General features: G+C 38.0%; 1 protein-coding gene and 1 pseudogene across 1 annotated transcript; one reads left to right on the top strand and one right to left on the bottom strand.

Annotated features, from left to right (window-relative positions):
• Positions 1-3,655: 3,655 nt before the first annotated feature.
• LOC100726183 (intelectin-1a-like) lies at positions 3,656-10,061 on the bottom strand. The gene is made up of 8 exons (XM_003466683.2): positions 9,973-10,061; positions 9,721-9,784; positions 8,922-9,020; positions 7,782-8,029; positions 7,280-7,438; positions 6,637-6,757; positions 5,642-5,745; positions 3,656-3,927 (listed from the first exon to the last, which is right to left on the bottom strand). The coding sequence occupies exons 1-8, from the start codon at positions 10,015-10,017 to the stop codon at positions 3,775-3,777; spliced, it is 993 nt and encodes a 330-aa protein (XP_003466731.2). The 5' UTR covers positions 10,018-10,061; the 3' UTR covers positions 3,656-3,774.
• A 76-nt stretch (positions 10,062-10,137) lies between these two features.
• On the top strand, positions 10,138-17,561 carry LOC100726462 (caspase-3-like; annotated as a pseudogene).
• The last annotated feature ends 7,961 nt before the right edge of the window (positions 17,562-25,522 follow it).

Genomic DNA, 25,522 nt, shown 5'->3' on the forward strand with positions numbered 1-25,522 from the left:
AGGATAAATGTAATCATTACACATTGCAAAGTAAAAATCTGAAAAAATAATACTGTCATTCTTGAGGAAACTCAACAAAATGTCTAATATTCATTCTATGCATTGGGACTGATGTCATTATCCATCTTATGTGTACCAATAGCAATATGGGGATGCTTTGACAACCTGGTTTCATTTGAAGTAGTCCCTCAGGGCCTGGGGATTTACCTCAGTGGCATAAGCGCCTGCCTTGCAAGCAGGCAGTCATGAGTTTGATCCCCGGTACCGATAAAAATGAAAAGACAAAAAAAAAATTGAAAGTTGAGAGCATGACTGGCAGGGAGCCCTGCATCGACCTGCGGTGGGTGAGAGAAATGGGGACCCTTTCATAGACTAGGAGGCTCCAACAGAGGACATTCTGGGAACGAGCAGACTAGCCGGAACAGGGCCCTGCAGTGACTTAGTCGCATACTCCCCTCAAACAGGAGTGGTGGGGAGCGCTTGGCCTGGTGACACCACGGACTAAGATACATCAGGCTAGCCCAAATCAGGTCCCTGTGCCTGGCGGTGCACCCTAGCAGTGAAGCATTCAGTAGGTTGACCTGGAGGGGCGGGCCTAGCAGAGGCTGCCCAGGTCTGTGTCTCCCTAGTACACTGCAATGGGCGGGAACACCTAGCTGGCAGATTCAAACAAACTGTAACAGACAAAGAGAAGAAAAACACCTGGCCTCCTACATAGGCTTGTATGGAAGGAACAAAAAGTATGGGAAAAGGGAGCAAGAAGAAAGGATCCTCAGTCCCCAGTCCTGAGAACACTGATCCAGGAAATGTAAATGCAGAAGAGAATGAAGACAGAAAACATGCAATATCTGACATAGTGCCTATAGACATAAAGTGGTATCTCTGGAGCCTCATAGACAAGTTCAAAAATGAAGTATTTAATGAAATAAAGCAAGAAATAAGTAGAACAGTTAGAGAAATGCTAAGCCCTGCCCCCCCCCAAAAAAAAACAGATGGTGGAATGGAAGAACAGAAAAAAAAGGGGAATATTGATTGATGGAGAAAATAGAGAAAACATAGAATATGTCAAGCAGGTTCAAAGAGATTACCAAGAAACTAAAACCTCTATTGAAAGCTGGCATAGCGTCTTGAAAGAAACTAAGGATAGATTATCAGAACTGGAGGACAGATTTATAAGGTGGAAGCATGAAATGAAAAACTTCTAAAAAATAACAAGAAAACAAACAGCAATAATACAAAGACTAGAAGATGATAAGAGGATCTATAACGTAAGAATTAAGAACATAAAAGAAGAAGTAGGGACTCAAACAAATGAACTACAAAAGCTATTCACAGAAATAACCCAGGAGAATTTCCCTAATTTAGCAAAAAGTCAAGATACTCAGATGTATGAGGCATACAGGACCCCAGCCACCTACAACCCAAACAGAGCTACACTCAGACATATAATAAACAAAATTCCAGAAATCCAATATAAGAACAGAATATTAAAAGCTGTCAAAAACGGGAAGAAACAGATCACTTACAAGGGAACACCCATCAGAATCACAGCAGACTTCGGGGCACAAACCATCAAATCACGAAGAGCGTGGGAGGAAATAATTCAAGCTTTGAAAGATAATAACCTCCAGCCAAGATTGATATATCCTGCACAACTGTCCCTAGAAATTGATAGAAAAACAAGGTGCTTCCAGGATAAAGAGGAACTAGGGGAATTTGCAACCACCAATTCAACTCTACAGAGATTACTGCAGGATATTCTAAAAATGAAAAATACCAAGATTCCAAAAACAGTGGCAGAGCGGCCACAATGAATGGAGCAGAAAGCGAAATGAAGAGGACAAACTGACAACTAATGACAGAAAAAGAGCTCAACAGAAATGAGGCAGAGAAGGTTGGATGGTAGGAACAGCCATTTTGGAGAAAAAAGACATCAGAATAGATAGTGCTGATTTAATATCCTCTTGTTTTGAAGTCCCATCAAGCTTTTGTTCTTCTGTCTCCATCGGTTTTAACCTGTTGTATCTTATTGGATTTTATTATATGTGATAATATAAACAAAAACTTTTATAGACAAGGAGATTATAAAGAAACCATTGTTCCTTTTCTGTTAGTTGATTCTAAATGCCCTGTAATACTGTCATTCTCTTGAATGGTTTTACATTGTCTTGATATGTTTGATGCTACAGTATACGAAGTTCTACCCAAAGATTTTAAGGGAAGAGACACTATGGTAACTACTATTATGTTGAGATTATCTTGTGGTGAAACACTATTTTGTTTAAATGGCTATGTTTTGACCTGCACTGTTTTGTTGTTATGCCCTCTTTTTTATCTCAATCTCCTTTTTATTATCTACTTTTTCATTTTTATCCTTTTAATTAAAGAAAAAATAAATAAAAAATAGCAGGATATATTGTAGTAACCCACTTTGATTTCCTATTAACTTGATTTGAAACTCTGTATTGCTCTCACCATCTTGTTTTGACTGATTTTCCTCTATTCTGTTATGCTTGATAGTACCAAGTTTGAAAGTATAGACAACAACTATGAAGACAATAAGATTCATTGTGACGCCCATTCTGGTTGAATATTATCTTCTTTTGAAGTCCTCTAATGTCTCCAATGTTTTGGTTTTATTGGTCTTATTCTTCACTGTTTTGTTCAATTTTATTATAACTGATGATATAGGCAATTCTTTTTAAGATAACAAGAGGCATTATGGTAACCATTGTTGATCACCTTGTATTTTGTTTTTACATTATGTAAAATGTAATATATTATGTTTGTATTACGTCCATTCTTTTGATTTGACTGACTCTGTCCTGTTATGTCACATTTGGTTTTACTTTCGTCAAAAAAACAGTAGTAAGAACTGTGGGAGTAATAAAACCCACAATGTGTAATTGTCATTGTACAAAAGAAAAGAAAAGAAAGTTCTCTAAAAGATATAACCGCATATATGTTTAAGTGTATAAGATAGATAACCATATTGCTGAGTTTTGTTGGATCATTGAACAAAACTGTCTGCTGTCTCACTGTTTGAAAGTCCCCTCTATATGCTTTACTTGTGTAACTTCAACAACTATTTCTAAGATGACAATATAATTAACTAGTGATTTCCTACTGTTTATTTTTTCTGAAATTCTCTATAACTTATACCCTTTTTCTGGTTTTTTTTCTCCTTAAATAAAATTTTTTTTAAAAATGAAGTAATCCCTCAAAGTGGAAGCACAGCAGTGTAAGACACTCGAGAGTCATCATCACCATATGCCTTTTGGGCCCATTTTTCCATAAGAAAAGAGCCACAGATACATATGAATGGACCAAATATGAATGTGGGTAATCCCTTTCTTCTGTGGTGCACTACTATTATCTTCTTTAAGATATACAGTTTTGGAATGCTCGCTCAATGTGAGTTAGGAAGGGGTAGATAAATCCTCCTCCTTGCCCTTTATTCTTTCCACTATTTAAAGGGGCTACGTGAGAGGGTCCTGGGGAGACAATGTCTTCTGTAGTGCTGTCACACTCTAACACTCCAAACTCTAAAGACATAGCTGACATGGAATCACTCCACAGTACATACTCTTTTGAAAACTCCTACAGTTCTTCACCCTTGCATGAAAAAAAAATTCATAGAAACACCAAGCCTTCAACAAAATTTATTTATTTTCCTTGGCTCAGCCACTGCATTCTAGACACTAGGTAAGTTAGTCTCCATCACAGGGACCTGGTAGTTGAGAGAAGAATCGTGGGTCCCATAGGAGGACAGTGTCAGCGATAGAACAAGAGCACAGCTGCCTCAGTTATCTCCCGGCTACTGCTCGATCCAATATGAGTTCCATATCCGTTCCAGTCAAAGGCAGAGAAGTCTCCACACTGCACAGGATTGCCCTCTGGGAAGAAGCCTCCTCCACCAATGCAGTGCTACAAAAGAAGGAAAGGAGAGCTTGGAATTAGCTCAGTGGCATAAGTGTCTGCTCTGCAAACACACAGTTGTGAGTTTGATCCCTATTACAAAAAAAAAAAAAAAGGAGGAAAGGGTAATGAGAGATCAGCAGGTAAAGCTAAAGATATCTCAGTGGCAAAGTCTTTGTTCCACATTGGAAATGTCCATTGGTGGTATGGTCTATTACACTCATAACAATCTCTCTTCCTTTAGTTTTATTTCCATCATGCCTTCTGACTTTCTTTCCACTTTTCTAAACATTCATTCTCAGTGTCCCTGATAAAATTCTTCTTGAATTCCTTTGGTGCTCTTGCCTAGGAGGGGACATATCTCTCTCTTTCTTAAAGACTGTAAGACTCTCTTGGTCTTACACCCTACACGCCAAAGCTGCAAAACACCCTGCAGCTCCCTCAACATCACATCCTTTCTGAAACACTAGGAGCCCTGAGCATATATCCGTCAACATGTTACATTACTACCTCATGGATTTTTGCCTATGTCTCAAGAATCAGCTTACAAGTTGCCTCTTCTGTAGTTGTTGCTCTGATGCACCCAGCACAGTTGCAAGATTTGTAGCCCCTAGTTGTTTCTGTTTTGTTTTGCAGGGATTGGTGAACACCAAACCCAGGGCTTCACACATCTGACGTAAGCACTGTAACACTTGGCTCCCTTCCCAGGCCCCTTGTTTGTATATCCATTATGCTTCAAGGCTTCACACAGTAATGACATCTTTGTGTCAATGTCCTGCTAGATGCTGGACAAGGAACACAGGATCCTGTGTTGCTGAACAGTACAGGGGACGTGCTCCCTGCAAGCTTCTCTAAGGTGTGAGTGGAACCATGCACACTGCATTTCTTGTGCTTCAGGCCATGGCTGAAAGGTGCCATGAAAGACAGATTGTCACAAAGATTGGCACTAGTGCCCCTCAGTGACACTCTCCATTATGCCTTGAGGGTCGTCCTTGACAGTGAAGCTGCCTCATCCTAACTGGGAAACAGATAAGCTGATGGCTGAGCAATGAAAAAAGAAAATGAGGTCCTCAGGGTCACCTGGCAACAGCTCAGGACCTTTTTCAGACTGCTAGTGAGAGGAAGACTGAGGCTCAAGATATCCCTTATCACTGTCTTTTGGACAAAAGCCTTATTGACTGGTGTGGGGATGGAGTGGGGACAACTGAGTATAGCCCTGTTGGCAGGCAGTCTCTCAGGTGACCTCAGGCTGAAGTACTTTGTGGGAGGGACAAGGGTACGTTGGCTGTGTTCCACTATTATATCAGGACTTCCCTCACAGTTCCCCCGCAGTGTGTATCTATGGAAGCCCCAAACACAAGGAACACCAAAATTTATTCTGAAAACTAAAAGTCAGTAGAAGGACATGGCTGGGTGTTGGTCAGTGTTAGCTCCAAAATGTTTCACAGGCTGTTCCTGAACATAAGACTCACCCTAACCTCAAGCAACTGAGTGATTTTGGCCAAAAGTTGAGCAAATATCAATGGTGCGCTTGACCCTCAATTCTTGATTTGGGTCTTCAAAGAGACAGAGTATCTATTCGTGAACAGTACACACACACACACAGAGAGAGAGAGAGAGAGAGAGAGAGAGAGAGAGAGAGAGAGACAGAGAGAGACAGAGAGGGACAGAAAGACAAACAGCACATTTCTCAAAGATCCCTTTGGAATCCACAACAACTCACAATTTCAGTGTTACACCCGGTGACCTTCATTCCAGCACACAAGGCATTCGCTGCTCCCTCGTTATTAAATACTCTGAACTGGACATATCCTGCAGTGAACTCATCTGCAAACAAGAAGGAGAAAAAAAATTCAAGGAAGATAGTGGAAATCGATTCCTTTAGACCAGGACAGAAGCTGTCTGTGCCAAACTGAGTTTCCAGACCCACATTTCAGCTTACCAGTGGACCCCAAAACGACTGTGCCCAGTGCATGGTTTCTGCCAGGAACAAGTCTGGCCAAAAGAGACCTTGCCACACCCAAAAGTCCAACAGTTTGTCCTCACAGGTTCCCCTGCACTCTCAGAGGTTTGCACAGAGAGAACCCAACAATGCAAGAAAATCACCAATTAGCATCACTCCACATACATTACAGCAGTTGGCAAGGCACTCACACTGATCCTCTTCACGCTTTTCTTTTTCTCTTTTATTATAAGGTCTCTAATCCCAATTATACATAATAGCAGCTGGGGATTTTATAGCACAGGCTCAGCCTATAGGATGGATAGGCTGCCAAATTCAGATTTAGGTTAAACAAATTTATAGTTCATTTATAGTTCCCACTCACAATAGAAATACAATTGTCTCAACATTGTTGCTCTTCCTTGTGCACGTGGGTGTTGCCTGATACTGACAACTTACCAAAGGACAAGAAATAGAGTTGTTAAAAGTAGAGTGCAGAGGCAAATTTCTCTAGTCCAAATTCTAGCCAACCCACCCATGCCTCTGAAATGAGGTAAATACCTGAACCCCCCCCCTGCTTGCTTCCTAACCTGCACAAAGGAAGCAATATTACTTCAGACCTCAACGGTTGCCATGCAGATTAGAGGATGCAATACTGTGCACATAACATGCATAGAGGAGAACCAGGCTGCAGTATGTGATAGATAACTGCTACCCACTGTAAGTGAATTTATCATCTTTCCTACAAAGATTTCAGAGGAGCACTGAGGACTCACTGCGGCCATTGGGGGAGTAATAAGAGGCTGTCTTCTCAGCATCACCAAAATCATAGACCACAGGTATCGCAGGCCCATTATCAGTCCAACACTTTCCTGTTCCATATTTCACTGGGTATTTCTGTGGGAAATGAAGCAGTCATTAGACAAGGACAATAGCATCGGCTCTCACTGGGATGCTGCACAGAGGAGAAATATTTGGATCTTGATAACAAAGATTTATTTTATTTTATTTTATTTCTATTTTTATTTTTATTTTTATGATGCTGGGGATCAAACCTATGATCTTGCCATACAAACCAAGATCTCTATCCATGAGCCACATTCCTAGCCCACTCAGATATTGTTTAATTTTTACATAACATAGGAATCTTTCTTTCTGGCTATGCTTATCCTACATACCACCCTCCTTGCACGCCCTCTCAAATTCTCTTGCTTTACCCATTTCTGATCTTTCTTCTACAGTTCACTCTAATGTGTCTCTTGCTTTCCCTGGGTCAGATTAATTGGAGGAGAAGCTAGGAGTAAATTATGGAAGAGAAAACAGGCAAAATAGCCTCAGGGGGAAATGACTCCTTCCTGAACTCAAATACTTGCTGCTCTCTATAGTATGAAAATCAGCTCAGCCAGGAGCCCTGTGTACCTGATAGAGTCCAAACAGATTATGTTCCAGGTGCTGGAAGAAGCCAACTGCTGTGCGGTACCTCAGCAGGGAGTTATTCCTCCAATTCTCCAAGGGGCTATTGTTGGGAACATGCCAGATGCCCAGGTCCAGGGCCTGGATGTCGTAGTAGCCTGGATTCTGTAAAGCAAACAACAATGAGCCTGACCAGGCCCTGAGACCCCATGAGAAAAACAAAACACACACGTCAACCTTCAGCTGAGCTGATAGCTGTTTTCAGTGTATAGTTGGAAAGGTGAGATCAGACACTCCCAAATCCAGAAGATAATGGCTTCCACCACCACTCAAGAGCTCTAGTTTTATTGGGTTTTCTTGGGAGGAACTGACCTTGAAGGCATGTGTTTCTCTCACCTGCTCCAGGTGTAAATCCACACCCCATATTCCAAACATCCCTGCTGCATATTTGTGATGTTGTCACACTCTAGGCTGCCCCACTTCCCACAATGGTGGCAAAGGCACCAACCTTGTAGTCATCACTTGTAGCTGCCTCTGCAGTCCCAAAAGTGTTGTAGTTGGCCCAGTTGCCATCACCTTCGGGGTAGTCAGCTCTGTTTCCCTGTTGACTGGACCAACGGTCACCCACTGTGCACTTCCCATACATGTTGTTCTCATGCACACTGGCCACCAGGGTCCAGCCTCCACCCGCAGTGGTCATGTCACAGAAGGTCTGGTAAATGACGCCATTCTTGGTGCGAAGGAAATACAGGCCATCTGTAAGGAGAAGCAGCCCAGAGCCTACCTGTCTGCATGCAAGGCACATTTCAGCCACAAAGTCAGGACAGCTCTTGAAAAATAAACACGGCCCCAACACTCCTCACTTGGGCCTATCATTTGGTGTCCTTAGCACTACTGGCTCTCCTGAGCTCAGAAGACCACATCCCTGGGAATGAGTCAAAACAGAGTTACCCAAACTCCGTGAAACTCTGCCTAAAGATAAACATGGAATTATCACTATTCAGCAATTCCATCCCAAATATATATCCAAAAGACTGAAGCCTGAACTCCAATCAATATTTGTATGGTAATACTCATGGCATTATGGATCACAACATGCAAAAGGTAGAAACAACCCCAGTGTCCCTCAACAGATGGATGCATAAGCAAAACATTGTGCCTAGGCGTAGAGGTACAGTGTCTATTACATATATAGTATACATCTACTGATAAATGTGTGCAAACACAATGGTTGGAGTTCAACAGAAATCAAATATCCATGCTATAACACGTATGAATCTTGTTGATATTATTTAAGAAGAATAAGCTAAGCACAAAAAGACAAATCATTTATGATCTACTTATAAAAGGTAACTTAAATAAGCAAATTTATCCAAAGCATAAATAGAACAATATAGAAAAGGAGATATGAAGGTATTGCTTAGTGGCTAGAGTCTCAATTAAAGGAAATGCAAATTTTCTGGAGAAGTGACGGTTGCTTAGCAATATAAAAATAATTTATGCCCACACAAATGAATGCTTAAAAATAATTGAAATCATAAACTTTATCCAGTAAAAATGTATGGACTATTTCCCATTCTTTGTATACAAAAAGTAAAACCTCCCAGAAAGCTTGGCTCTGCTAGAATGTCTATCCTGCAACACTCACCACGGGCATTACGGCACCTCTGCTTCACTTCATTGCAGCTTCGGGGCAGAAATCCAGACAAAGAACAGGTGTCTTCCTCAAGATAGGCACCGGTCACAGCTGGAAAAAATACGGGAGTTTCATTCTCATTGCTGGTTTGACACAAAACTCAGCTTCCCCTTATCGTTAATCTCAAACTCATTTCTCCACTGAACCAGGGCTTCACTGCCTGGATTAATGACCCTGAGATAGCCAGTGTCATCTCCATTCAGCCCATCAGGCCTGGTATCCAGCGCAGACTTAACACATACGTCTCCACATAACCTGAAGCAGATGCTAGCCACTGCCCTGGGCATTGGGTACTCAAAAGAATTAAACACCTTCCCCTTCCAAAAAATAAAATAAAATACCAAAAACAAACAAAGCAAAAAAATCCTCTACAAGCGAGTTTCTAAAAACCCAACAAATGGCCAGGGATTTAGTGCAGTAGTCTAACTGCCTGCTTGGCCAGCACAAGGTTATAAGTCCAAGCCCCGGTACTAGATGGGAAGCCAAACAGTCCTTAGCAGGGTCCCTTCAAAGTAAAGTGAGGCCAAAGCATGAACCAAGGTGGGCCTGAGCAACATGCTCCCTGCTACAGGTCAAATCCCTCAAGAGGTCAGAAATCAGCATTCAGCCTATATCCAAGGTGACCTGAGCTCATCTCAAAGATGTCATCTTAAGCTCATAAGAGGATCAGATCCTGGAAGTAACTCAGCTGCTTATTTTTTTCCAAAACTAAAGATGAGCTGGGAAGTCCAGGCTCCTGGAAGAGACTCACCTGCAATGCACCCTCGAGTGGCTACCATCAGCAGCACCAGGCAACCAAGCTGCATCGTGGCAATCTGACAAAAAGCAAAATGAAAGTCACTATTGTAACCATTCTTCTTCCATGTCCTTGTCACTACCATACTACTTTCTAGTCCAATACACACTAAAGTGTTTTCGGCTCTTTTTCTGTCTTTTTTTCTTAACTCCGTACATCGGGCACTTAAACCAGAACTGGGCAGAAACTATTCTTCCCATAACTCACAGACAGCATCCCTCTTCCCTCCACTCTGGACCCGGAGCTGAGCATTGCCAACCAAGTGTGTGTTTCCTCCACAGAAATAATGATCAAGAACAAGGCTCTGACCTTTTTATGGAGAAATCCCAGTGGGCACTGCCCAGATCTCCAGCCTCACCCTCTACTGGCATTATGCCCAGTGCAGGTGAGGCTTCTGTTCACATCAGGCAAGGCTCTTTATTGACAACAGAAAGAGCTGGCAGTCAAGCACAATTCTTAACAGTCATTTACTAGCATTGCTTCCAGATTCAGAAATTTCATGAACCAATTACCCTCAAATTTTTTTTTTTTTAATTTTATTTAAGGAGAAAAAGAAATTAAAAAAAACAGAAAGATGGTACAAGTTATACAGAATTGTACAAAAATAAACAGTAGGAAATTACTAGTTAATAGTTACATATTCTCATCTTAAAAATAGTTGTTCAAGTTACAAAATTAAAGCATATAAAGTGGACATTCAAACAGTAAGACTGCAAAAAGTTCTGTTCAATTACCCAACAAAAACTCAGTTATACGGTTATCTATCTTATACATTTAAATATACATGCAAGTTACACCCTTTAGAGCACTTTCTTTTCCTCTCTTTTTTACAATGACCATTACACCTTTTGGGTTTTATTACTCCCACAGTTCTTATTACTTTTTTCTGAAGAGAATAAAACCAAATGTGACATAACAAAACAGAGTCAGTCAAATCAAAAGGATGGACATAGTACATAATGTAACAACAGAATACAAAGTGATCAACAATGGTTACCATAATGCCTCTTGCTATCTTAAAAAAATTGCCTATATCATCAGTTATAATAAAATTGAACAAAACAGTAAAGAACAAAACCAATAAAACCAAAACACTGGAAACATTACAAGACATCAAAAGAAGATAATAGTCAAACCAGAATGGGCGTCATAGTGAATCTTATTGTCCTCACAGTTGCTGCCTATACCAAACTTGGTACTATCAAGCAAAACAGTATAGAGGAAAACCAGTCAAAGCAAGATGGTGAGAGCAATACAGGGTTTCAAATCAAGTTAATAGGAAATCAAAGTGGGTTACTATGATATGTCCTGCTATTTTTTATTTTATTTATTTTTTCCCTTAATTAAAAAGATAAAAATAAAAAAATAAATAATAAAAAAGGAGATTGAGATAAAAGAAGACATAACAACAAAACAGAACATAACCATTTAAGCAAAATAGTGTTTCACCATAAGAAATCCCAACATGAAAGTAGTTACCATAGTGTCTCTTTCCTTGAAATCTTTGAGTATAACTTTGTATACTGTAGCATCAAACATATCAAGACAATGTAAAACCATTCAAGAGAAATGACAGTTTTACAGGGTATTAGAACCAACTAACAGAAAATGAACAATGGTTTCTTATTATCTCCTTGTCTATAAAAGGTTTTGTTTATATTATCACATGTAATAAAATCCAATAAGATACAACATGTTAAGACCGATGGAGACAGAAGAACAAAAGCTTGATGGGACTTCAAAACAAGATGATATTAAGTCAGCACTAGCTATTATGATGTCTTGTTTTCTCCAAAATAGGTGTTCCTACTATCCAACCTTCTCTGCCTCATTTCTGTTGAGCTCTTTTTCTGTCATTAGTTGTCAGTTTGTCTTCTTCATTTTGCTTTCTACTCCATTCATTGCGGCGTCTCTGCCACTGTTGCTGGAATCTTGGTATTTTTCTCTTTTAGAATGTCCTGCAGTATTCTCTGTAGAGTTGAACTGGTGGTTGCAAATTCCCCTAGTTCCTCTTTTCCTGGAAGCACCTTGTTTTTCCATTAATTTCTAGGGACAGTTGTGCAGGATATATCAATCTTGGCTGGAGGTTATTATCTTTCAAAGCTTGAATTATTTCCTCCCATGCTCTTCGTGATTTGATGGTTTGTGCCAAGAAGTCTGCTGTAATTCTGATGGGTGTTCCCTTGTAAGTGATCTGTTTCTTGTCTCTGGTGGCTTTTAATATTCTGTTCTTATATTGGATTTCTGCAACTTTGATTATTATATGCCTGGGTGTTGTTCTGTTTGGGTGGTAGGTGGCTGGGGTCTTGTATGCCTCATACATCTGAGTATCTTTACCATTTTCTAAGTTAGGAAAATTCTCCTGGATTATTTCTGTGAATAGCCTTTGTAGTTCATTTGTTTGTGTCCCTACTTCTTCTTTTACATTCTTAATTCTTAAGTTATGGATCCTCTTATCATCTTCAAGCCTTTGTATTATTGCTGTTTGTTTTCTTGCTATTTTTAAGAAGTTTTCATTTCATGCTCCCACATTACAAATCTGTCCTCCAGTTTAGATAATCTATCCTTAGTTTCTTTCAAGCTGTTATGCCAGCTTTCAATAGAGTTTTTAGCTTCCTGGTAATCTCTTTGAACCTGCTTCACGTATTCTATGTTTTCACTATTTTCTCCATCAAACAATTTTCCCCTTTTTTTCTGTTCTTCCTTTCCACCATCTGTTTTTTCTTGGGCAGTGCTTAGCATTTCTCTAACTATTCTACTTACATCTTGATTTAGATAATTAAATACTTCCATTTTGAACTTGTCTATGAGGCTCTGGAGATATCGCTTTATGTCTATTGATGCTGTGTCTGATATTGCATGTTTCCTGTCCTCATTCTCCTTTGCATTTACCTTTCCTGGATCAGTGTTCTCAGGATTGGGGGCAGAGGACCCTTTCTTGTTGCTCCCTCTTCCCATATTTTTTGTTCCTTCCATACAAGCTTATATAGGAGGCCCAGTTTCTTTCTTTGTGGGTTGCAGTTTGTTTGAATCCACCAGCTAGGTGTTCCTGCCCACTGCAGTGTACTAGGGAGACCCAGACCTGGGCAGCCTCTGCTCTGCCTGCCCCTCCAGGTCAGTGAACCTACTAAAGGCTTCACTGCTAGGGTGCACCACCAGGCACTGGGACCTGGTTTGGGCTAGCCTACTGGGTCTTAGTCCGTGGTGTCACCCAGGTCAGGGCTCCCTACCAGGGCTCCCTGCTTGAGGGGGGAATATGTGACTAAAGTCACTGCAGCATCCTGTTCTGGCTAGTCTGCCCGGTCCCAGAATGTCCTCTGTTGAAGCCTCCTAGTCTATGAAAGGGTCCCTGTTCCTCTCACTCATTGCAGGTCAATGCAGAGCTCCCCTACAGTCCCACTCTCAACTCCATTTGGTTCACCAATTCCCGCTCTCAAAGCTTTCACGTGCTCTCTCTCCCTGCTGTGCTGATTGGGATGCAGCAACGGCAGCAGGAAATTCAAATCAAGGCTTCCAGAGGCGTGGGTTCCAGTTTCCGCACTGAGATTTTATCTATTCCTGTTATAGCATCAGGATTGCATTTCCTGTTGGTTTCTCTCAGCTTAGTTCGTTCTTGGGTCATCAGGGTATATGTTCCCTTGCTTAGGACTCCTCACACTGTATCATTGCTGGATTCTAAGCTGGCAATCTCAGAGAGCCTTCGTAGCTGCTATTATGTGTCCACCATGTTCTCCCAGAAGTCCAGTTTTCCATCTTCTTGACCTAGCTTTAGTACTTCATACATTTCTAGCAATCTGTCTATTTCTTCTGTGTTATCAAACCTATGAGAGTAGAGGTTTTCGAAATAGGTGTTGATGATATTGTGTACTTCTACAGACTCTGTAGTGATTTTGCCTTTTTCATTCCTTATTGCATGAATTTGAGCTTTTTCTTCCCTTTTTAAAATAATGTCAGCTAGGGGCTTATCAATTTTATTTATTCTTTCAAAGAACCAACTCTTTGATTCATTGATTTTTTGGATTGATTTCTTAGTCTTTATTGCATTAATTTATGCTCTGATTTTTATAATTTCCTCCCTTCTTTTGGCTTTGCGCTTGAATTGCCCTTTTTTTCTAGATGTTTGAGGTGTAGCATCAGGTTATTTATTTGTATTCATTCTGTTTTCCTAATGTAGCAACTCAGTGCAATAGATTTTCCTCTGAGGACAGCTTTCATTGCATACCACAGATTCCGGTAAGTTGTATTTGTATTTTCATTTGCATGTATGTATTTTTTATTTTCTTCTTTAATTTCCCCTATGACCCACTGATTACTCAACAGTGTGTTTTAGTTTCCATGTGTTTGTGGGATTTTTGCAGTATCTTTTATCATTAATTTCTAATTTCATAGCAGTATGATCTGATGACATGCATGGGATAATTTCAACTCTTTTGCATTTATTTAAATATGTTTTGTGAGCTAATATATGGTCTATTTGAGAGAATGACCCATGTACTTCTGAGAAGAATGTATATTCTGATGTTGTTGGATGGAACACTCTGTATATGTCTATCAAGTCAGTTTGTTCACAAGTATGGTTCAGTTCTGTTATGTTTTTGCTGATTTTCTGTCTGGTTGATCTGTCCTTTGGCGTCAATGTGTGTTAAGGTCTCCTGTTATAATTGTGTTACTGCTAATTTGGTTTTTCATTTCTGTTAATACTTGTTTTATGTAACTGGGTGCTCTGGAATTTGGTGCATATATATTTAAGATAGTTATCTCTTCCTCTTGAAGTTTTCCCAAACCAATACATAATGATCTTCTTTGTCTCTTCTGATCTTTCTTGGTTTGAAGTTCACATTGTCTGCAAACAGAATAGCTACCCCCACTTTGTTTTGAGTTCCTGTTGCACAAACTATTGTTTTCTGTCCTTTGACTTTCAATCTGTGAGTATCCTTTTGGGTTAGATGAGTCTCTTGTAGACAGCGTATGGTTGGATTTTGCTTCTTGATCCATTCTGCCAGTCTATTTCTTTTAATTGGTATATTGAGACCATTTACATTAATCATTATAGCTGTTATATGTTGGTTTATTATTGACATGTTATCTTTCTGCTGTTGAATCTTTATCTTTCTCTTCTGTTTAATTGTCTGCTTTGCCTAGTGGTTTTTTCCTCAGTGTGTATAAACTGTCTTTCGATATTCTTTGGTGACCATGAAGTTTTTCAGCTGTTCTTTGTCATGGAAGTATCTTATTTCTCCATCGATTTTGAAGGACAGTTTTTCAGGGTACATCAGTCTAGTTTGGAAATCATTTTCCTTTAGGATCTGAAATACTTCACTCCATGCTCTTCTTGACTTTATTGTTTGTGCTGAGAAGTCTGCTGTGATTCTGATAGGTTTTCCTTTATAAATGATCTGTCTTTTCCCTCTGACAGCTTTTAATATTCTATTCTTATGTTGCATTTCTGGGATGTTGATTATTATATGTCTGAGTGTAGCTTCATTTTGGTTATGGCTATTTGGAGTTCTATGTACTTCAGTGATCCTGATGTCAGTTTCTATTCTCATGTTTGGGAAATTTCAGCTATTGCTTCTCTAAATATCCTCTTGATGTCTTTTATGTTGTCCCCTTCTTTTTGGTTTATCCCTTTCAATCATATTTTGTTTTTCTTTGTATCATCTTGCAGCTGTTGAATTGTTATTTCCTCATTACTTGTTGCTTTTAAAAGATCTTTCCTTTCCTATTCACTAGCTGCAATCTTGTCTTTGAGATCTGAAATTCTATCTTCACTTTCACTGAGGCAGCTTTTACAACTTTCAATGGAAATTTTCATTTCCTGTATATCTCTTTGCATCTGCTTTATGTATTCTGTGTATTTCTTGTATTGTTCATCCAGGGATTTTACTCTTTTTTTTAGTTTCTCCAATTTTTAACTGTGTCTTATTTAGATATGTTCAGCATCTCTTTTATTTCTTTTATCATTTCTTGTTTTACCTGGGAGATCATTTTTTGTTTGAATTCCTTTGAAGGAATTTTGTTTGAATTCCCAGAGTTGCTTTTTTATTTCAGTAGCTCTTATTTCAGGTATTGCAGGTGTATGGCATATATTTTCTTCTATGTACATAGCTCCCGAGGTCTTGGGGTGGGCTGGAGGTTTGAGATTGCATTTTGGTCTTTCACTTTGCCATTTTCCTGTATTTCTGTGTTTCAAATGTTGTTCCAAGTCTTCCCCTGGATGTGTTGGAAATCTTTTCCTGTGCCCTAGGCTCCTGGGACTGAATGGAGATTTCTGAGCCTGGCCCAGTTAGGCCCTCAGGCCCTCCTGTGCCACTTTCAGTGTTCCAGGTAGCTGGGCAGGCACCTAACCACTGTGGATGATGGGCTAAAGCTCTTCGTTGGTGAAAACCAATGCCCTGGAACTCACTTCACCTGCTCTCAAATCCCGTAATTGAAGAAGCTCACTGAGCTTAATATAGTTGGTCCACAAAACCTCCCAAGGCTAGTCTAGTGTGGCTGGGCTCTGGGTGGTTCCTTGAGCTCCAGAAAAGATGATCTTAAAGTTGCCCATAGCTTGGAGTGGTGTGCACACTCACTCCCGCTGCTAACTGAGTCTCCTGGTTTGGGAGAAGGTCACTGGGCATGCCTTGCAGAAGCCTGAACTAACTCTAATGGACATCATTGTCTTGTTCCTGATTTTAGGGTAAATACTTTCAGTTTTTGACCATTTAGTATGACACTGGCTTTCGGTTTGTCATAGATGGCCTTTATCATATTGAGATAAAGACCATCTATTCCATTTTTCTGTAAAGTTCTTATCATAAATGCATGTTGGACCTTATGAAAAGCTTTTTCTGCATCTATAGAAATGATATGATTCTTGCTTTTGGCTTTATTGATACGCTGGGTTACATTTATTGATTTACATATGTTGAATCATTCCTGCATGCCTGGGATAAATTCCACTTAATCATTGTGTATAATCTTCTTGATGATTTGCTGCATCCTATTTGCCAATATTTTATTGATGATTTTTTTGCATCTGTGTTCATTAGGGAGGCTGGTCTGTAGTTGTCTTTTTTGGTTGGGTCTTTCTCAGGTTTTGGTACTAGAGTGATATTTGTTTCCAGGAATGACTTAGGAAGGATTGCTTCCTTTTCAATTTCATTGAAGAGTTTGACGAGTGTGGCCTTGTACAGATGTAGATGCAGCAAACATCAGAGAAATATTTATGAACTTGAAATATGAATTGGGGAATAAAAACGATCTTATATGTGAAGAAATAATGGAATTGATGTGCAATGTTCCTAAAGAAGACCATAGCAAAATGAGCAGCTTTATTTGCATAAGGCTAAGCCATGGGGCAGGAAAAAAATTTTTGGAACAAATGGACCTGTTACCTTGAAAAAATTCGCAAAGTTCTTCAGAAGATATCTTTGTAGACATCCAGCTAAAAAACCCAAACATTTCATTTTCAGCCTTGCAAGGATACAGAAGCTGTGGCATTGAGACAGACAGTGGTTTTGATGATGACTTGGCATGCCAGAATATAGCAGTAGAGGCCAACTATATGTATGCATATTCCACAACACCATGTTAACTATTCCTAGTGACATTCAAAGAATGGATTCTGGTTCATTCAATCACTTTGTGCTCTGTTGAAATTGTATGTACACAAATTTGAGTTTATTCACATTCTTACTCGAGATAACTGGAAGTAGCAACAGAATTTGACTGCTTTTCCTATGCTTTTCCTCTGATTCCACTTTGCAAAGAAACAACTTCCTTGTATTATGTCCATGCTCACAAAAGAATGATTCCATCACAAGAATTGGTTGAATTTTTTGTTTGTATTCCAAGAAAGGAAGCAATATAAATGATACTGTATTTCCTTCTCTAATTCAATACTTTAGAACCATACCACTTCCCACAATGAAGCTACCTGAAACTCAGAATCAGGTAGTTGAAATTGAATTTAATTAGGAATAAATAAATATGGATATTGGTATAATCATTTTGAAAAGAAATTATTGTAATTGTATATCTTTCATAATTAGAAATATTTTGATGTATGCTATGAATTTTCAAATAATTATGAAGAAGTTAAACATTATTGCATTAATGACTTTTAATAACACTCCTGTACACTTTTAAGACTGTATACCCTAGTTTTGTTAAACTGTATAAATGATGATATGTACTGTTATTTTAGACCTCAAAGATCCATGACTGTTGTGATGTTTGTTCTGAGTATGTGTTTCTTATATTTTAAAAAGTCATATCTATAATTGATAAGGAAAGAACATATTTAAGAGGGTAAATTGAGTTGATTCTTTTAAGGCTAATATGCAATGTTAATGGAGAGACAGAATCATAACTATAATGTACTAAGATCTACCAGCATATTTCTTCTCACTTGTTCTTATACAAACCAGATGAAATTTACATACCAGCAGAGTACCTGGAGATCAACTATGTAAAATCCTCAAACTATTACTAGAGGAATATGGAGAAATTCTAAAGAAACATACTAAAACATTGTCTGTATAAGAAACAGTGGAATGTAAGGAAAGAACAGTAAATGGATCTGCTGGGCAATATGTAATCGAAAGAAAGTGGTTTGAAACTGAGCAGAGATACAGCTCTGTCTGAAGTAGGCAGCGCTAGAGGTTCCATTTTAGAAAAGTCCTGCCAGATAATTTCTTCAGGAACATAAAGTGTGTGGGGGAGATACTCCAAAATTATGTGAAAAAGTGAAAAATTGGAGCTTTTCCAAAAAGCCACAAAAGTTGTATTTGTTGAGCATAATTTGTAAGCATGCTGTATTCTGTTGAAGTTTACAATCAGAGGAAAAATAGTGGTGATGCTTTTACTGTTGCCTGAAATGAAAGGACCACAGCACACAGGGCTTCAGAAGCATACAGTTGGAGCCCCTCTATGCATGTGGGAAAACGGAAGACCAGAGCTCAGCCCTAGCCAGGGAGGCTCCTGGCTCATGGAGGTTCTTGGCGATGACTGACCGCACCTGTTTACTTCACAAACTTTCAGTCTGACATTTCATGTGAACTTCCTTTTGGCTCAAAGAAAGGAATTTACATTTGCAATTGACAACTATTTGTTTTGATAAGATCTATTAACTTTTGCTAAATAAATATAGCATATAATTATATCCTAAAAACACAATTATATGTACATATATATATATGCTTTAAAATAAAATAAGTGCCATACATAAAAAATAATAATAATATTTTAAGATGGATTTTTGTGTGACAATTTTGTAAGTTTTTAATTTGAATTTTTATTTCCAAACATAAATTCAAACTTAAATTACAAAAAATAAAATAAGAAATAATGGCAGAAAATTCTTAAGCATAGAAAAGAATTTGACGTATACATAAGTAAATCATATGGAACTCCAATTAGTCATGACCAAAATAAACCTACAACAAGGCATATAATAATCTAGATTCCAATAGACAACTATTTGAAAACCAGAAACAATATGATAGTGAAGATCTCCGGTTGTCTTGTTTTGAAATCTGTGCCTCTTACATTGTTTTCTTATGATCTGTTTTGTTCTGTTTTACTATGTTTAATTTTACCTTCTTTAAAATAAAATTTTTAAAAAACAATTTACTGCAAAAAAATAATAATAATCTAGATTCCAGAAATACAGCACAAGAACAAAATATTAAAAACTGCTACAGGAAAGAAACAAACAATCTATAAAGGAAAGACCATCAGAGTCACAGCAGATTTCTCAACACAAACTCTTAAGTCAAGGAGAGGTTATAGCAAAGTATATTAGCCCTGAAAGAAAACTACTTGCAGCCCAGACTGATGTGCCCCGCAAAACTGTCTTTCAGATTTAATGGGTAAATAAGACACTTCCATGGAAAACAACAACTAAAGAAATGCACAACCACCAGATCAGCTCTAGCAGTGTTCTGAAAGATACTCTAGAAAGAAATAACAAATATCTCAATGCCAAGAACACCAAGAGAAAGAAGCCACCAAACAGGGCAAGCAAATGCACAGAGAGGAAAGATGGGAACCAACAGCAAGAAAAGGATAAGCCAATACATATCAGCTATAACTATCAGTGTAAATAGTCTCTTCACCAATCAAGAGAAACAGACTGGCAGAATGGACAATAAACAAGATCCAACAGTATGCCGTGCTATGGCTTGAGTCTGGATGTTCCCCGAAAGCTTCATGCAGTCATGTAGGTGGGCTTCCAGAGTTTGTGCACCGGCTGGGGATTTAGCTCAGCAGTGTAAACACTTGCCTGGCAAGTGTGATGTTGTGAGTTTGATCCCCCAGTACAGTGGACATAGCATGCATACAATATAAGGAACAGAAAGAGTCTTTTCTCTTTGCTCCTCCCCTTTTGATCTTTTTCCCTTTTCACTCTTGTCACTTGCAATCCCCATGAACATATGTCTGTTAGCCACACCACTCTGTCTTGGAGCCAGCTGAGTATGGCTGAAACCTCCAAAAAAATAAACCTTTCCTTCCTTCATTTTGGGTGTCAAGTATTTCGTCTCAGCAACAAGAGAAAAGTAATCAAGACATACTGTATATAAGGAACACAATTAATTCAAAAAGAAATTCATAGATTGAAAGTCAAAGAATGAAACACAATATTCCATGACAGGAATCAAAAAGAAAATCAGGGATAACTATTCTGTTTGCAGATAATGTGAATTTCAAGCTAAGGCAAATCAAAAGAGATAAAGGTCACTACATACTTGTTAAAGGAAAACTCAAAAAAAAGATAATCATATATGTTGTGCACAAAATATAGGCACATCCAACTATGTAAAACAAATTTTAGTACACATGAAAAATCAGATAAGCACTAACACAAAAATTGTAACGGGGGACCTTAATACCCCACTGTCGCAAACAAATAGCTCAATAAGATAGAAATCAGCAAATAAATGTCAGAACTAAACCAAATCTGTGAACACGGGCATAGCAGATGTCTACAGTGTGTTCCACTCCACATCAGAATATATATTTGCAGTAGCACATGGGATGTTCTCCAAAATAGACCACATGCTTACCAATAGAGCATGCATAAGTAAATGCAAAGCAACTGAAGTTATCCCATGCGTATTTTCTGGCCATAATGCAATGAAATGGGAAATCTGTTACTTTTTTTTCTCTTTTCTTTCTTTTTTTTTTTTTTTTTTTTGTACCAAGAATCAAACACAGAGCCTCGTGCTTGCCAGGCAGGTACTGTGCCCCTAAGCTATGTATGTCTCCAGCCTGAAATGGGAAATCAATGCCAAAAGAAACCAAAAAAAAAAAAACTACATAAACATACATAAATTAAAGAACACCCTCCTGTATAAAATGGTTTACAGATGAAATTAAAGAAAAAATTAGACAGTTTCTGAACCTAAACAATAGTGTCAATGCAACACATCAGAGCCTATGGAACACAATAAAAGCTGTCCTAAGAGAGAAATTTACATCAGTGAATTCTCATATCAGAAAATAGAACAAGTTCAAATGAACAACCTAATGCTGAACCTCAAACTTCTAGAAAAAGACAACTCAAACCCAAAGCTCATACAAGGGAGAAAATTACAGAGATCAGACCAGAAATTAATGTAATTTAGACTAAGAAAACAATGCAAAGACTCAATGAATCAAAGAGTTAGTTCTTCAAAAGATTAAACAAAATTGACAAACCCTAGCCAATCTTAAAAAAAAAAAAAAGGTTAACATAAAAGAGGACATAACAAAACAGGTTAGAACAGAACAGTTTAAGCAACGTAGTGTTTCACCACAAGACAATCCGACATAACAGTAGCTACCATAGTATCTCTTTCCTTGAAATAATTGAGAATACCTTCATATATGATACTATCAAACATAAAAAGACAGGGAAAAACCATTCAAGAGAATGAGAGTATTACAGGGTATTCAGAATCAACAAACAGAAAATGAACAAAGGATACTATATTATCTCCTAGTCTATAAAATATTATGTTTATACTATCACATATAATAAAATCCAATAAGATACAACATGATAAAACCAATGGAGACAGAAGAACAAATGCTTGGTGGGACTTCAAAACAAGATGATATTAAATTATCACTAGCTATTATAATATCTTTGTTTCTTCAAAATAGCTGTTCATACCATCACAGACAATAAAATCAAACAACCCAGAATAAAACCATTCTAACTAATGAATGAAAACATTATAAGGCTTCAAAGCAATATAATGGGGAATCATGATTACCACATAATTTTATGTATCCTTACCATTTCTTACACTAGGGAAACAATTCAGCATTTGTATGTGAGTTTGATTTATTTCGCTTATGAGTATGGTCTCAAGCTGCATCCATTTATTTATAAATATCTTAATGTGATCCTTCTTTATACCTGAGTAGTACTCCATTGTATAAAAATAACAACTTTTTTATCCATTCCTCAGTTGATGGACACTTACGTTGTTTCCAAGATCTGGCTATTACAAATTGTGCTGCTATAAACATGGGTGCACATATATCACTGTGGTATGATGCTTTCAGTTCTTCTGGGAATATGCCTAGAAGTAGAATAATTGGATCAAATGGGACCTCCAATCCCAGCTTTCTGAGAAATCTCCAGACTGACCTCCACAATGGTTGCACCAGCCTACACTCCCACCAACAGTGCAGGAGAGTTCTTTTTTCCCCACAGCCTCTCCAGCATTTGTTGTTGGTAGTTTTGGTAGTTTTGGTAGTTTTCTTGATCCTGGCTATTCTCTTTCAGGAGTGAGATGGAATCTCAGTGTGATGTTAATTTCATTTCTCTAATGAGTAATGATGATGAACATTTTTTCATGTACTTATTTCTTCATCTGAGAACTGTGTATTCATCTCAGATGCCCATTTTTGAATTGGATCCTTAAATTTTAGGGGTCTGATTTTTTTAATTCCTTATACGCTTTAGATAGAAGTTCTTTGTCTGAGGGACAGTTCACTAAGATTGTTTCCCAGTTTGTAGGTTTTCTTTTCACTATGCTAGAGATTTCTTTTGACATGCAGAAACTTTTTAATAAGACATGATTCCAGGTGTTGATTCTGGGAAGTATTTCCCATGAGGTTTGATTCCTGTTCGTGAATTCTCCACTTACCCCTGTTTCCCCAAGTGTTTTACCCAACTTGTCTTCCAATAGATTTAGTGTTTCTGTTTTAATATTCAGATCTTTGATCCATTTAGATTTTAATTTAGTACACAGTGATAGGCTTGGGTCTAGTTTTAGTTTTCAGAATATGAAGAGCAGTTTTTCCAACACCATTTTTTAAAGAGACTCATTCTTCAAGTGTACATGTTTGGCCCCTTTATCAAAGATAAGGTGGTTAAGTGTGTTTGTGGTTGTATCTTATAATCTATTCCATTCATCTTCAGCTGTGTTTTTATGCCAGTACCATGTTGATTTTACTACAGTTGCTTTGTAGTACAACCTCAGGTCAGGGATTGTGATGCCTCCTGCCTTGCCTTTGTTGCTTAGAATTGTCTTTGCTATTCTAGGTCTCTTCTGGTTCCAGATAAATTTTAGGAGTGATTTCTCGAGATCTATGAAGTATGTTGATGGTATTTTTATTGGAATTGCATTAAATCTGTATAACAATTTTGGAAGGAGGCCATTTTCACAATATTTATTCTTCCTATCCATGAGCAAGGGATGTCTTTCCATCTTCTGAGATCCTCTTCAATTTCTTTTTTCAGTGTATCATAATTTTCCCTATATAGATCTTTCACTTCTTTCATGAGGATATTCTTGAATATTTCATTTTTTAGTTGTTAGTGTGGAGGGTGTGGCTTCTCTTATTTTTCTCTCTGTGATCTTGTTGTTAGTGTACAGAAATGCTATTGATTGTTGAGTATTGATTTTGTATACAGCTACACTGCTGAATTTATTTATTATATCTAGGAGTCTTTCAATGGGATTTTTGGGGATCTTCTATGTAGAGTATCATGTCATCCACAAATAATGATAATTTAACTTCTTTTCCTATCTTTACCCCTTTTATTTCTCTCTCTTGTCTAATTGCTCTGAATAGTATTTCCAGTACTATATTAAATAGGAGCAGTGATAAGGGACATCCTTGTCTTGTGCCTGATTTCAAGGTAAAGGCCTTAGTATGATACTGGCTGTTGGTTTGTCATAGATGGCCTTTATCTTATGGAGGTAAAGACCATCTATTCCAATTTCCTATAAGGTTCTTATCATGAATGAATGCTGCACCTTATTAAAAGCTTTTTTTACATCTATAGAAATGATCATGTGATTCTTACTTCTGGCTTTATTGATATGGTGGATTACATTTATTGATTTACATATGTTGAACCATCCCTGCATGCCTGGGATGAATCCCACTTGGTCATGGTGTATAATCTTCTTGGTGATTTGCTGTATTCTATTTGCCAATATTTTATTGAGGATTTTTGCATCTGTGTTCATTAGGGAGATTAGTCTGTAGTTCTCTTTTTTAGTTGGGTCTTTCTCAGGTTTTGGTGCTAAAGTAATATTTGCTTTCAGGAATGACTTAGGAACAATTGCTTCCCTTTCAATTTCATTGAAGAGTTTGAGGAGTGTCATCATTAAGTCCTCTTGCACTTCTTATAGAATTCTGCAGTGAATCGGTCTGGGCCTGGGCTCTTCTTTGTAGGTAAGGACTTAATTACATTATCAATTTCATTAATAGAAATTGGGTTATTCAACAGTTTTACATCTTCTTGACCTAGCTTTGTTACTTCATATTTTTTCTAGGAATCTGTCAATCTCTTCTGTATTATCAAACCTATGAGAGTAGAGGTTTTCAAAATAGGTGTTGATGATCTTCTGTATTTCTACAGAGTCTGTAGTGATTCACCTTTTTCATTCCTTATTGCTTGAATTTGAGCTTTTTCTTCCCTTTTTTTAATAAGGTTGCCTTCCCTAGCCAACCTTACCAAAAAAGAGAAAAGACTCAAATTCATGCAATTAGGAATTAAAGGGGTGAAATCACAAGGGATCCTGAAGAAATCCAGAAGATCATCAATACCTGGGTTCTCCATCAATACCAGGAGAACCTTTAATAAAATGAAAAATACAAAAGAAACAGATTCCACGATGTATATGAATTATCAACATTTAATCAGGAAGATATAAAAATTCCAATAATCCAGCACCAGTCAATGAAATCAAAAATATAATTAAAAACTTAGGGGCTGGAAATTTAACTCAGCAGCATAAGTGCCTGCCTGGTAAGTGTGAGGTCATGAGTTTGATCCCTAATACTATAAAAACAAAAACAAAAAACTTACCAACAAAGAAAAGCCAAGGTCCTGTCAGAATCGATGCAAATTATACAAGATATTTAGAAAAGATCTAATGTCCTTACTATCAAACTCTTTAATGAAATTGAAAGTTAAGTGATACTGCCAAAGTTAAGAAGCAAGTATTACACTGATATCAAAACCAGAGAAGGACCCAACCAAAAAAAAAGAACTGTAGATCAGTCTCCCCCATGAAAACAAATGCAAGGGCCTAAATAAGATCCTGGAAAACAGAATGCAGAAAATCATCAAGAAAATTGCACAACATAATCAAGTGGGATTCATCCCAGCAATGCTGGAATGGCTTCACATATGCAAATCAATAAATGTAATATACTATATCAACAGAGCCACCCTCTCTTTGACAGAGGAACCCAGCAACTTCACTGGAAGAAAGATAGCCTCTTTAATAAATGGTGAGTCAACACTCAAAAATCAAAT

This window comes from Cavia porcellus, unplaced genomic scaffold (assembly GCF_034190915.1).
Source record: "Cavia porcellus strain 051 isolate PalLab524CR breed Dunkin Hartley unplaced genomic scaffold, mCavPor4.1 scaffold_7, whole genome shotgun sequence".
Classification (NCBI taxonomy): Eukaryota; Metazoa; Chordata; class Mammalia; order Rodentia; family Caviidae; genus Cavia; species Cavia porcellus.